General features: G+C 47.0%; 1 protein-coding gene across 1 annotated transcript; it reads right to left on the bottom strand.

Annotated features, from left to right (window-relative positions):
• Positions 1-5453: 5453 nt before the first annotated feature.
• Positions 5454-11517, bottom strand: LOC125758022 (uncharacterized). The gene is made up of 3 exons (XM_049414525.1): positions 11368-11517; positions 5641-5799; positions 5454-5565 (listed from the first exon to the last, which is right to left on the bottom strand). Exons 1-3 carry the CDS (start codon positions 11512-11514, stop codon positions 5503-5505), a joined length of 369 nt encoding a protein of 122 aa, XP_049270482.1. The 5' UTR covers positions 11515-11517; the 3' UTR covers positions 5454-5502.
• Between the last annotated feature and the right edge of the window lie 2894 nt (positions 11518-14411).

Genomic DNA, 14411 nt, shown 5'->3' with positions numbered 1-14411 from the left:
GTAACAATCTACTCGGGACGCGAATGACAATTTTCGGCAACGTATTTACTGAGACACACATCACAAGGCCTTTGCGATGTCGCGCCCGGATAAGCCATTTGCTCCTATGTATTTATTGGATGGCCTCATTGGATACTTGGGTAGCTCAATTTTTTTAGTTATTCACCTTACTGTTTGGATGCACGAACTTGCTGTCTTGAAGAGCAAGATGTAAGTCCAGCTTCAAGCGTAGAGCTCGATGTCAGTTTAAAGTGGTGATACCGACGCGTTTGCTTCACACAAATCGCTCTCATGAACCTGTAGGAGAGCTCTGCCTTTCTTCTTCGACAGTACTCCTCGGCACACAGATTGTCCTGAAACAATTATTATCCCTTGCCCGTGTCCAAAGTTGGTGCAGTAAAAGTATCTGTTGATCATAGGGCCTTTGCAGGCTGGCTTTTCCTGCCAGACGCTTGACAATTGCACCGAAGCCGTCACAAGCACTCTTGCTATGGGACGTTGCACAAAGCTTCCACTTCGCTTAGATGCCGAAATCTGCTTTGTGGTGGCAGAGGTTAATATATTTCTTCTTGTGCTTATATTGCGACGCCGCGCCATCTGAGAAGTGGTGAATATTCTAGATAGATGAAAGATCTTGTTTTATTATGTCTAGTAGCGCTGCTTGAAAAGCTTAAACAGAGGCCGTGTCATGCTGTAACGCGCCCGAGATCACACCAAAGCACATGACAGAAATCTGACGGGAAGTGTTGCTTGTTTGTGGGTGATAAACGACCACAGGTTGCAGCGACGCTTGTGCGTTTACCCAGTAATACTGCTGGAGTGCGTCCTGCAAAAAAACTGCAATGACAACGATTCCTTCGGTGTCGTTCACTGTTTCCTTTAGTTCTCTGAGGTACTGTGCCTGTCGCTTAGATACAAAGTGGTGGGGTTTCACAAATTTACTTAGCATCAGAGGCGTAACCAGAACCTTTATTTTGGGGGGGGGGGGCACCTCCTTGATCTGAAGTGGGGGCCGGGCAGACAGACGTGGTCGAGTGTCATTTTGTACTCTGTATGCCATGACCAAAAAAATCTGGAGGAGGGGGCGAACGGGCCCGGTGTGCCACCCCCCCCCCCCCCCCCGGCTACGCCACTGCTTAGCATCTCCACAAACCTTTAATAAAATTCATCCACTGACAAGACGAGTGTCTCGAGATGGAAGCGCGTGCCACTTACCCAGCGCTGCACCTTCAAGCCCTCACCATTATTTGTCTCATGAAGCGAGTGCTTGAGCATTTCTTCTTCATTCTATGTGCATTGGTGGCGTTCACGCGCAAACCAATGACACCATATGCCATTTCTATTGACGGGCAGTCGATTTCTTATGCCAGAACCTACAAATTTCTCGGCATAATTATTGACAGAAACCTCAATTGGAGCCCACACGTGGCCTATTTGAAGAAGCGCCTGACGGCCATTGCCCAGCTGCTCAAGTTCCTGGGAGGGAAAAACTGGGGCATGTCAGTAGTTGCAATGTTGGAATTATACAGAGCACTCTTTCTTGGGCTTCTGAGATATAGTCTGCCTGTACTAACCAACACCTGCAAGACAAATCTTCGCGTTCTACAAGCTACACAAGCTCAAGCACTCTTTGCCTAGGCCTGCCCAAATGTGCGCCAATAGAGGCGACTATTGCCATCGCCAAGGATCTACCGATACAAACGCACATTGCGTTAGAAGCCTTGAGAGCTCACATCAGGCATTTTGCTCGAGCTCCTAACCACCACCTGGCAACACTGCCCTCAGAAAGACCGCTAGCATCATACTGCGCAACAATCTGGAGCTACTCCGCCAACCTTCCATCAGGCTTCAGCCCCGCATCCAAACCACCGATTCCACCTTGGTGTTTGGTTCGTCCTGCAGTGCACCTCAGTGTACCAAGAATCAAGAAAAAATCTGATTTGTCATCGCCTGTCCTGAAACAGCTGTCTCTGCTTCTACTGCACGAGAAATACACCGACCACATACATATTTACACCGACGGCTCAACGACCATCCGTGATTCGTCCGGAGCAGTAGTTGTCCCAGCGAAAGTTGTAACTGTTAGCTTTAAGACCGACCACCCAACAACATCAACGGCTGCTGAACTGATTGCTCTTCGCGCTGCACTTTGTATTATCAATCGCGAACAACCGCAGCGATGGTCAATTTTTAGTGACTCCAAAGCAGCCCTACAATCTCTCTTGTCAGCCCTGCGGCGTGGACCATATGAACAACTGGTATTCGAGAGAAGACACCTCATTCATACGTCATTCGAGAAGGGACACGAAGTGACATTTCAACGGTTGCCAAGTCACTGCGGCGTGCTTGGCAACGAACATGCCGATAATGCTGCTCGGTCAGCTTTGCAAGGCGACAAGGAAGAGGCTATACCCCTTTCAAGGTCTGATGCTGCTGCCATGCTTCAAAGGATCGCAAAGAATATTTCGCACTCAACACTGAATGCCTCAAGAAGCCAAAACTATCGGCAACACCACCTCAACGAGTTGTGGCGACTTCAACTACCATCTGGACTCCGCCGAAGAGAGGCCACTCTGCTATGCCGCTTGTGGCTAAGAGTGGCTTTCACGAAGTCATATTCGTTTCGAATAGGGATGGCCGACAACGCTCTTTGCGACGCCTGCGGCGCCGAGGAGACCTTGCAGCATATTTTCTGCGACTGTGCTCGCTACGATGCGCAGAGACGATCCCTCATATTCGCTCTCGCTCGTCTTCACAACAGACCGTTGACACTAGAAACAGTTCTACATTGTCATCCTGATAAGTCATCGAGAATTCAAGCAACCAAGGCATTGCTCAAATTCCTAAGGACAACAGGCTTACACGAGCGGCTGTAGACTTTTTAATGATGCCGCATACCGCACAAGACTGCCGCTCTGCGCTGTGAAGTTATGTGTGTGCGTGTGTGTTCCCCTCTCTTTCTCTCTTTCTTTACTCTTCTTTCAATCTCCCCTATCCCTTCCCCTTGTACAGGGTAGCATACCGGTTATGCCAAACTGGTTAACATCCCTGTCTTTCCTCTCTCCCGTTTTCCTTCCTTCCTTCATTCTAGCCCATGCCCGGGCAGTTGTCACATTTGCCAAGCATGCACTCCTCATTGTCTAGAGAGCATACTGTTTTCGCCAGTAGCTCTTCTTGTGTGTTCTGTATTCTAGACGTGCGAAGAATCAGCTTAAAGTTTGGTCAGTTACACAAACACAAACTATGTGCCTACCGGGGCCGCCTGCTGAAACACAATGCGAAGGACGCAGCCCAGAAAAGGTTGAGAAGCGGCAGGTCATTTGAGAGTCCTTCTTCAAGTCTCATGGAGCTCCTTACGATTTATTAGCAATATGTGCTTTTGATGTCCTCTCAGCAAATCCTTCATTCCGGGAAGGCAGTGTCAAAGGCTGCAATCTTCAAAAAACTGTTCGACCGAAGACTTTCATTCTTCCGTTATTGGCCGCCCTTTCTTTTGTGGCATATTGAGTATTCTACGTTCAGTCCTCAATTTTATGGTCTTACGTGCATCTGGCTCAAAAGCGCCAAAGGACCAATAATCCTACTGCGTGGGCACGTTGCGGGTGCCAAAGTGAGTATTGCCACGGATATCCGTCTGCTGCCCGCTATAAATCCGAATGTCGAGAAATTCGGATATCCAGAGCGGACATAACACGGACATTGACGGGACGTACTAGGAAGGTCCATATCCAGTGTGGCTGTTTTGTGGATGTCCGAACAGGAATTCTACGGGGCAAACAGTTGTGAACGTCCAGTGGCTATCCATCAAAGGGCCCCAAAGCACCCAAATGTCGAAATTAGTTGCGGTGTTGCAGTTGTGCGCGAGCATCCTATAAACACGCGACCGCAAGAGTTTTTCGAAATGGTGCCATAATATATTAATAGTGGAGCTACACGTGTATGATGATCCGAAAGTGGCCAGCACTCGGTTCGCTTTACGTTCGCTACGCACCGTTCATCTGCTCATCTCTTTTCCTAGCGGAGTGAATAGCGGTGAGTATGCGTATACCTGCGAGCAGACAGTTTCTTTTTGTGGGTGACATGAGAGACACGAATGGCGACGTCCCAGCCAACGCGCGGGGGGAAGCGAAAGGCCCCCCGAGGACAAGGAATTGTTCGTTGTGACGGCATTCTGAACTTCATGAAACCGTTTTTTGTAATGTAGAAAAAATTATCGGACCTGGTTGAGGGGCCTTTTAAGATGCGTACTTCAGGTCCGAGTAATAAATATATATATCCTTGTATATTCATCTTGTAATGTGCATTTCTGCGGTATATCGTGCGTTTATTAGTTCTTTTTGTCAGCCGAAATTAACTGACATGTTCACAAATCGACTGTACTACAAAATCTATTTATTAAATTTTCTATATATATGGAACTCCTACTAATATGCATACCAATACTAGGCAAAAGATGTGTAATATACAAAATGGAAGCGTATGATCAATCTATCGCTCATAAAAAGACTACAACTTTTCTCTGCTGCACGTCTAGTCCAAATGTATCATAGAAAATAGCAGCGTTAAGCAAAACGTTGCAGTACAAACACCACCAATTAACTTCTATAAACAATTGGTAATAGTGAATCATTATAATGCTGGTCCCAAGCTTTGGATATATGCACCTAACAGCTACGCTACACTGTCATGACTGCATTCCTGTAATGTGGTATACATGAACACACCATTAGACTGAATCAGATTTTATTTTCAGTTGTACAGTTTAGCCATCTTTGCGCAGCGCACGCAATTGACAAGGCACACGAGAAGAGGACGGGACAAGCGCTGATCTTCAACTGACCGATTTTATTTGAAAAGACATTATATATATATATATATATATATATATATATATATATATATATATATATATATATATATATATATAGAAACACACGTGCCACGCAAGATTACACCCGATCAATGAAACGGATTTCTTGCTCCGATAATGAGACTGATGGCTTACTTATACAATCACTATCGCACTTAGCCATGTGGTACGCCTCTGAAATCTCACGTGTGCGTTGATTATGATGGCGAGTGATGATGGACGTTGCCTCAAACGAAGGCATGCATTCGCAATCCCGGCAGTGGCTGGCGAGGTGAGACGAAACGCCCCCCTTCAAAGAATTCTCATGCTCGCGCAGCCGGAACATTTATACATCTGGCAGTCTGTCCGATGTAGACAGACCCGCGGGTAGTACAAGGAATCCTATATACCAACCCCCTCTGAACACGCGGTGTACTTCTTAACATGCCTGATTGAGCAGGCATTACTGCCTGATTGAGCATGCCTGAGTATGCATGATTGAGCATTCTTAACATGCCTGATTGAGCAGCCACAGTTTAGCACAATATGCCCATTCTTGCTTCAGAAAAAAAAAAGAAGAGGTCATTGGTCCTGCATTCCACACCTCTTTTCCTTGGGTGCACACCTTTCCATGGCCCTGCGCAGCCACTCCTTTATTTGGCCAACAACTTCGTCGAGTGTGCACTCTTTGTGGTGGCGTGTCCGCCGAGTAGCCGCTGAAAAAGATGGAGAAGTATTGAAAATTTTCAAGCACTCAAAACACAACAACAGACGTGAATACGCATACTTACAGAACACAATTTTGGTGAACTTAAGTTCTCTGAACTTGAGCTTGCTTTGCGGCCATCCATGCTGAACTCACAGGCAGCTTCATTGCTCATAATGTAGGCCATCATGCCCTTCACGGTCAAATTTAACGTCCTTGAGCCGTAGGACATAAGGTCACGGACCTGGAAGAAATGTACAAGGCCCATGTAACTTTCCGCATGCAGGAGTGTCAGTGAATAGAGATTACAGATACAGATATGTACCAGGGATCACGCACACATACAGGTGCCCCCAAAATAATTCGGAGCGCCGGAGCGGTGGCCGCTCGTCGGCGGAGCACACGCGCGGAAATATACAGCCATGGTCTGCGCATGCCTGGCGTCCCGGGCAAGCAAGATTCGTTCCCTATTTTATGTATATAGGTGTTGCCTTGCGTTAAAAGCATATCGTTTGTCCCCGTTAGCGCTGCGACAACACATCCCATGCAGCCGCCCATCCGTTCTTCCTTGTCTCGCATGACTATCGTGTGCGATCAACTGATTTTACTTCAGTTTGTGTGTTTCCGACTGCGCAATCTGCGATAACAGCGTGTAGCGAGCAGCGCGGAATCCTGATAAGATCGACCGAATAAGGATTCAATGGGGCCTAGTTGGTACGGCATCGTTCTTTTGCTGCGCTAAAAATGTAACAGGGGACGACACGAGAACACAGAAGTGCGCACTTCTGTGTTCTCGTGTCGTCCCGTGTTACATTTTTAGCGCACCAAAAGAACGGAGATCGACCGCTTAGTGCTGACATGTATCCCGTGCTACTAAAAGAAAATGTGGCGAGGGGGATATATCACCTATAAAAAGGGTAGCGGAGGCGAGAAGGAAACTGTCTCGTCATTGAACGCGGGCTGGTGAGGGGCCCTTTAAACAAACTTGTGCTCTGAAATAGACCGAAACTGACAAAAATAAGCGGTGAAGAAGGTGACAGAGCGGCGTGCGTAGGCGAGCGTCGGCGGGAAGATGGCCACGGCGCTTTTCTGGTGGGCTTTTATGCCTCGGCGCTATTCTTTTTGATACTATATAATTGTGCCGATAACATGGCTCTAGTGAAGAAAGTGCGAAGCACTCTCTCTATCAAATCAGATTGCTCGCGCGGCTACAGAGTTGGAAACACGGACTTTGCTTTGAACGTTGATTAGGCAAACGGGCGCTGTCGGACGCTGGCAAGTAAACACATAATGAACAAACCAAAAAGCACGGCGCGTGGCAATATGGTGGCCTATCTATGCAGTTTAATACCATGCTTGCACCATGGACAAATATAGGCACGTTGGGTGACAACATCAATATCGCGTGCATGCACCATCCACGCGAATCGCAGCTTGCATACGACGTGGAAGTGACTCGTAGAGTGACTCTATAAAGTATTTTATGGGCGAAGCTCCTTAAGGCGGCACCCGTTTGTCCCTCGTAGTCGTAGTCGTAGTGCGTAACCAGTCTTACGCTTTGACCTCCAAGGTGGTGCCGGTGGGAGATATTTCCTGTGCGTTGTTGAACAATAAAAAATTCGCAGCGTGCGCGTTAACTAAAGCCGAATTCTTCTGTCTCTCATTCCCCATTAGCAGCCATTGGCATGTTCCAGTAGGAAACGTTAGTAGCTAAAAGCCGACTACTTCTGTCTCTCATTCCCATTAGCAGCCATTGTTTACCTCCAAGGTAGTGCCTGGTGAGATTTCTCCTGTGAGTGATTAAACAATAAATATTTTGTTCAAAACGCCGTTGATTGATGAAATAAACCAACGAAAGATGCCAGATGTTTTGTAAAAGCAAAACGAAAGAACGCCAGATGTTTCTAAAGCAAAACGAAAAGACGCCAGCTGCTTGACGAAAGACGCCAGATGTTTTCTAAAGCAATGGTTTTCTAAACAATGAAAATTCACACCGCACATGTAAAATTAAAGTGAGCTGCAAGTCGTCATAACTCATCGAACCTTTAGTATAAACGCGCCCGATCTCACGTCGGTGATGATGTACTGGGCAGAATTCACGGAAGATTCACGGTTTACCGATGAACCTCCGCAGCTTCGCCCACTCATCATCATTCACTCCGTGGATATGCTGTGATTTTTTTTTCTCGCCGAGGCGCTGCCACTCGCCAGCTATGGCAAACCACAGTTCGTCAGCACTGGCGTCTCCTAGATTCCCCACACGTTGTCCCCACACGTTCTCGACGATGTTAAAGTCAGCGCCTTTTGGAGGCCACGGAAGTGTGAGAACAGCACGTTCCTCCAGGAGATTCCGAACAGCTCTGGCGGTGTGCACTGGGCTGAGGTCTTGCTGAAACCAGGAGCACCCGTCTTTAAACGGCCCGTCCAGAGCATACGGAAGCAGATGGCTGTCGAGGATTTCGCGGTAGGCCCCAGCTGTGAAAGATCGTGACAGCCGCACTAGCGGGCCGAGGCCATCTTTGCTTACTGCTCCCCAGACGTTTACAGCATACCGGCCGCTGCTGTGGACCTCGGAAATATATCCAGGGTCGTATCTGTACAAAGAAAAGGAAAAAAACGCCAGGCCTGCGCTGAAACCGCAGCACAGTCACAGCGAAAGCTGGGAGAGCGGCGTTGTAAGCTCTCTTGGGGCTACAATACAAGTACACTAGAAAGGTACCCACTACGCCATAAATCACAATTTTTGTGAAGTTGCGAAGCACCTACTAAGCCATTATTCGTCATTCTGCGGAGAAGCGAAGCACCAGCTACACGTCTGTAAGGCATTATGTACTTTGTTGACGCGACGACTGATGACGATGAAGAATTATGGCTCAGCCCTTTGTAATGGGTTGGATGCTTTAAACGGCCCACCAGTTATATAATTTGCATTGGGTGACGCCCGCTCGCTATTTCCCTCTCCCGTCATGCTGTATAACGTACGTTGACGTGGGAGAGAGACGGGGGGGGGGGGGGGCGAAGAACTTTACTGAGACCCCGAGGAAATGGATCATGCGCTTATGGGCTTCCTTGGCAACCAATACAAGTACACTTGCGAGGAACCCACTACGCTATAAATCATTGTAATTTTACTGAGACCCCGAGGACATGGATCATGCGCTTATGGGCTTCCTTGGCAACCAATACAAGTGCACTTGCGAGGAACCCACTACGCTCTGAATAATTGTAATTTTTGAGAAGTAGGGCAGCAGGCACTGTGTCATTTTTCGTCATTTTACGGAGAGCCGTGGTACCTGCTAAACGCATGTAAGGCATTATGCGCATTTTGTTGATGCTGTGCCTGATGACGACGAAGAATTATGGCAGAGCCCTTTGTAATGGGTTGGAAGCATTTCACAACCTACTCTTTGCGCAATTCGCATTGTGTGACGCCTGGTTACAGAATTCGCGTTGTGCGACGCTTGGTGCTTATTTTACTCTTCTACCACGCTATATTGCATATGCTAATGTGGTTCCTTCCCGGCATGAATCCTGTATAGGACCTTTTTGTAAAGCAGTTTCAAGCACCGGCATGGCTGAGAGGTTGAATACTGGGCTCCCACGCAGAGGGCCCAGGTTCGAACCTCGTTCCATCCTGGAATTTTTTTTTCTTATTTAGTTTTTTTTTTCTTATTTCGAGCGATACTGGTTACGGACACCGGCGGCGGCGGCGGACAACTACGGAGCCAAAAACGGCCGGTGAAATGATCTCATAACAGCTTTCGCTGTAAAAAAAGGTGTGCCTCTACGTAGGAAACGTCTCGAAGAAATATGGCCACACAATCAAAAGACACACACCCGCACTTGTATAGCCTACAAACGTGGAGCTCCTGGTCCCACCTTGAACAAAATGTGCTCTCATCTGAGAAGATCACCTCTTTCCAATCTTCCGCCGTCTAATGCTCATGCGCTCTAGCAAATTCAAGGCGCTGACGTCTTTGCCGCTCCGTCAGGTGTGGTTTTTGGGCGGCGATAAACCCGTGAAGTCCGGCTTCTCGCAGGCGCCTTCTTATTGTTTCTACACCGACTTGAAGGTCGAGAGCGGTCTTAATTTGCTGGGCGCTCTGAAAAGGGCCCGCAAATGGTGCAGCAACGATGAGGCAGTCGGACTCTTCCAATGTGCATCGGCTGCCTCCTGGTCGAGCAGCATCTTTCAGTCCGCCATCTTCAGACCTGGAGGCCTGAATAATTCTGTTCACGGCACTCATAGACCTCCGTGTGAGGCGGCATATCTCGCGTTGAGAAACACCTTGAATGGATAGGTCAACTATCCTTCTCCGCTCGTCGATTGGCACTCTCTTCGGCATGCTGCCTCGACAGGAAAAGGGCTGAATTTCGCGACAGTTCGATGGTTTTTATATCGTCACATCTTCTTATCAATCGGGCGCGCAAACTGCTCACGAATACGTCGGATGAAAGTGCACCTTTTGCCGCGGTACACACAGTCACGCATGGCAAATCTATAGTAACGTATCATGCAGGCGTATCTGAAGAGACAGAAGTGCCATCGCCAAAAATAAAAAAAAAGCTATATAGGCCCTCTTATCGATTCTCAAAACGACTTTGACGACAAAAACGTTACGCGTCGTTGTCATTCTGTTTCGAATTGCTTCATTCTGGTTAATTAGTTGTGACTATTGATTAATAATATCTGGTGTTTAAGTCCCAAGACCACGATATGATTATGAGAGACGCCGTAGTGGAAGGCTCCGGAAATTTCGACCACCTGGGGTTCTTTAACGTGCACCTAAATCGAAGTACACGGGCCTCAAACATTTTCGCCTCCATCGAAAATGCAGCCGCCGCGGCCGGGATTTGATCCCGCAACCTTCGGGTCAGCAGTCGAGCGCCATAACCACTAGACCACCTTGACGGGGCTTGTGACTATTGATTGACCGTCATATCATTGAATTTACGGACTCGCTGTTGCGGAGCCTTGAAGTGATTGTAATTAGTGGAACTCGTAATATTTTTTAATTTGGCGTGACCAGTACTAACACGCAGTCTGGAATTTATGCTTCATTCTTTGCAATATCGTGCGTGTGTCAAAAACATTTAATTAATAATTACGTTTACTTGCCTAGTAAAACATATTAGCTAGCTGTAATAAATGTTTCGTGTGGTGTCCGTGCTGTGGTCTTCCTAATTACCCTAATTACTTAAGGTTAGCCTTTGGACTTTTGAATTACTCGAAGTTACTTGGTGCTTAATACACTTTTACGTGCTTTATTGAACGGTTGAGGTGCAGTATGCCGCTTTCTGATTTTTGCTACCGCAGGTGTTGTCGAAAATGAGTGGCGGGATGGTCACATTCCGCAACTAATGAGCCAGTTAAACTATTGACTTTCAAAAGCACTGATGCCCATCAACGCGCATGCACGCGCACATATGTTCCACGGCGTGCATACGCGCGCACAGAGCGTTGAGAGCGCATCCGCATCCGCAAAACGCTAAAATGCACCCAGCTCTATTCTTCTGGAGGAAACCAACACCTATTTAGATGCTTTGGGGAACGAGGCACGCTTGCTAGGGAAACCGCGCACGCGCAGGCACTGGCACTATTTTTCACCGGCGGCCCCGCCAACGAGCGGCCACCGCTCCGGCGCTCCGAATTATTTTGGGAGCACCTGTACATCTTTGAAAGCTTGCGAGAGAGAAATGTACGCAACATAATTTAAGCCTTCTTGTTGTGAAATTTACGGAAACTCAGCTGCCATACGTTTTGCAAATCTGCAGCACTAGCATCTGAATGAAACATTTTGTTGAACTATACCAGAGCTTGTGTGGTGGCTTCAGTGAGAGACTCATTGAAATCCAAAACCTCCTGCACATTCTTTAAGGGGCTTCGCAGGGATGGCTCAGGCTGCCGCAGCGTTTCCATTTCTGGGTCGCAAAGCCTCTGTTGGTCAGCCGCTAGCATCTCCAGCATTTAAGTCTGGTTGTGCCTTAGGACGCTCAAGAACGTTATAACACGACGCTGGAAGTCCAAAACAAAGAATGAGCATTAAATGAGTGAAGAACGAGTGACTGCCACCAGAAAACTTATCAGCGCAGCTCAACACTGTTGATGATTTTTGTCGAGCAGCTGAAAACTTTTTCACTGCAATTAGTAAGCAAAATCTAAAATTGTTTTCATGAGTGGAACAAATAAGATCAGTGAGTGGATTACAATGGACACTGGGGCTGGCCTCTAAATTTGCCGACAGCTGCTTGAATTCTGGGCCCTCAAGGAGACACCTCCTTCCGCCTGCACCACTGAACTTGGCGAGTCTGATAATGAATGAAATAATAGAATAATAAGGTAATGTGATCTTGAATATATATGCATTAAGCAAGAAAATCACCTTTACTATGAAAAAATGTTTTTACCTTGACATTCTTGAGCAGGTTCCTCATGCACAAAAGACCTTGATTTTGATAATGAATGAAATAATAACGTAATGTGCTCTTGCATATATGTGCATTATGCACGAGAATCACCTTTATGAAAAAATATTCTTACCTTGACATTCTTGCACACTGTCTGTTGCACAATGGGCAACGAACTGTTCTTCGTTTCTTTCTGGCTGTGTTGCTTGGGCACGTGTCTCCGGACTAAGAGCTGCAAAAATATGTACGGTCAGCGCCACGAAACAAATACCTAGCACTTGGCTGTGAGGGATATCAGCCGTGAATGTTTTCTAATTTTTTTGCACTCTGGAAACTGAACAGAAACACGAAAGCGTATAGCAAAAACAAAGAAACGTAAAGAAAAAATTTGATATGCACTCTGATAGGCGCTTTGACCTTCTTTCGCTTGTTTAGTTTGCACCTAATTCAAGTGACATTGAAGAAGGTAGAGTAGAAAGATTCAGGAGATGTTATTGTTCTGCACTACAACTGGAAAATCCGGAGCGATAACCAGTGCACATTATCGGAAATCAGTTTTTCGCTCAGCCTATACTATGTAGTATACACAATCGGACTTCCAGTGGAAGCAACAAGCTGATTACATATTACACAAGCAAAATAATTTTGCGTACATCGCGCGTGCTGTGCAGAAAGCTGCAAAAAAGGTGCAGGAGGGTCATCACAGTCTGAGCCTGAACTGGAAATGTAGCGCTGGGGCTTGCTTCTCTTCCTTTTCCTAGTACAGATGTCTTCGGAACTCGCAAAACCTGATTGATATGTGGCCTTTTTCAAGTTCGCGCGGCAGTCTTCATATGTGCCTGCAGGTAAAACATGTACTAGGGATTAGTTAATTAGCCTCATTATACGCTCGATTATTAATATACAGTTAGCATGCATAAATTGAAAATAACAGCTGACAGCTGCTACTTGTATGAAAGCGTGAAATCTAATCACTTGCTGCCGATATCTAATGGTGCGTGGAGTACTTCCAAGTCAAAGCACGTGCCTCAAGTTAACCACGTGCTCTTACATGATGCAGGTGGTTCAAGAAACTGAAGTACGTTCAGAATGCGCTTGGTAATACTTACAAATAAGATGTAAAATCCTGGGTCGAGCCAATACTCACGAATTGAACCTTTCAGTTTCGCACCATAGGTGAGGAATGTCTCGTCTGGTTGCTTTAGGCGCCCAACCATTCTTTGCGCCTTGTCAGTAGGCCCTTTCGGCCACTTACATGTCTTGTCATTTACCCACGTGGCTGGTACCACCTCGACCTCCTTTGAGGAGAAAAATTCGACAAGTGCGAAAATCTGAAAAAATGGTAGTGACGCACGTATCTCAAGACATAGAACTGCATGGTTCATACCGTATATACTCGCGTAATGAACGCACTTTTTTCCCGAAAAGTCGAAGCAAAGTTGGGGGATGCGTTTATTATGCGGGGTAAATTTTGCGAAAACTTTTTCGGGATCAGTAACAAATGCGGTAATGCAAAAAAAGTTAGGTAGCTCAACCTTTCGCAATTGACATACGCGTACACTGTTTGGAAACAGCTTCTTTACTACACGTCACTCATCTTCAGTGGTTGATGGCGCTTTCTTCTGCAAGCTGTCCCCGCACACTCCATAAAAGCGTTTCGCGGCTTTCTTTTTTCGCGATCCTTTGTTTAACCGCGACAGTGGTACCTGCTGTGATCTCGCAGGGCGCCCGGAAGCGTACGCTACGACGCCCATTAAAAACTCCGCGGCCTCCGTGGCAAAGTCGCATAACGACCTCACGACGTTGACATTGCAGCAAGCTACCACCGAAGCATGTAAGCAAATTAACCTTCTATAACACGATTAACGACAAAATACGGCCGCTGCCTCGCTCTCCGCGTGAGATGCGACTGGAAAAAAAGTAGCCTATATCGTGTGTTCCTTGAAGTACCCACGGAGCAAAGAGCAAATTGCAACCAAGAGCAAATTGCAACCGAAGCGATAGGATCAGCGGTGCTGCCATGTTACGGAAATCGGGACGCGCTTTTCTGGGCGACAAGCGATTTTGTCTGGTTTTTCAGAAATTTGCGACATGTTTTCAGAAACGGCGACGGATGGCCCTTCGTGACAGCAAATCCTGTCGCCGTCGTTCGAAAATCGCGTGCTGCATTAGGTTGGGCCGTAAAGTTTCGTATTTGCAGGAAGCGACCATTGCTTAGCGCGGGCAGTTTCGTCGGTTTCATGACCTTCGCTCGCTGTGTGCTTGTGAGCCGCGATGTCAGCTATGTAGCCTGTATAATGCCTACTTATGATACAGCACTTACCTCGTTCTGCTAGACTTCAAATGCACCGCGCCGATCACGCCGCTCCTATCAGCTCTGGCAACCGCACAAAGAATAAATGTAAAAAATCACTTGCGGTAGTCGCCACGCTCGCGGCTACTCGCGGC

Source organism: Rhipicephalus sanguineus, chromosome 1, assembly GCF_013339695.2.
Source record: "Rhipicephalus sanguineus isolate Rsan-2018 chromosome 1, BIME_Rsan_1.4, whole genome shotgun sequence".
NCBI classification, from domain to species: domain Eukaryota; kingdom Metazoa; phylum Arthropoda; class Arachnida; order Ixodida; family Ixodidae; genus Rhipicephalus; species Rhipicephalus sanguineus.
The sequence above is the reverse complement of the archived record's forward strand: the minus strand, read 5'-3'. Positions and strand labels throughout refer to the sequence as shown.

Coding starts and splice junctions, on each gene's coding strand:
- LOC125758022 (XM_049414525.1), bottom strand. CDS start 11,514: ATGCTAGCGGCTGACCAACAGAGGCTTTGCGACCCAGAAATGGAAACG. Junction 5,800..11,367: donor AAGCCACCACACAAGCTCTG/GTATAGTTCAAC, acceptor CATTTCTTCCAG/GTCCGTGACCTTATGTCCTA. Junction 5,566..5,640: donor GTTCACCAAAATTGTGTTCT/GTAAGTATGCGT, acceptor CATCTTTTTCAG/CGGCTACTCGGCGGACACGC.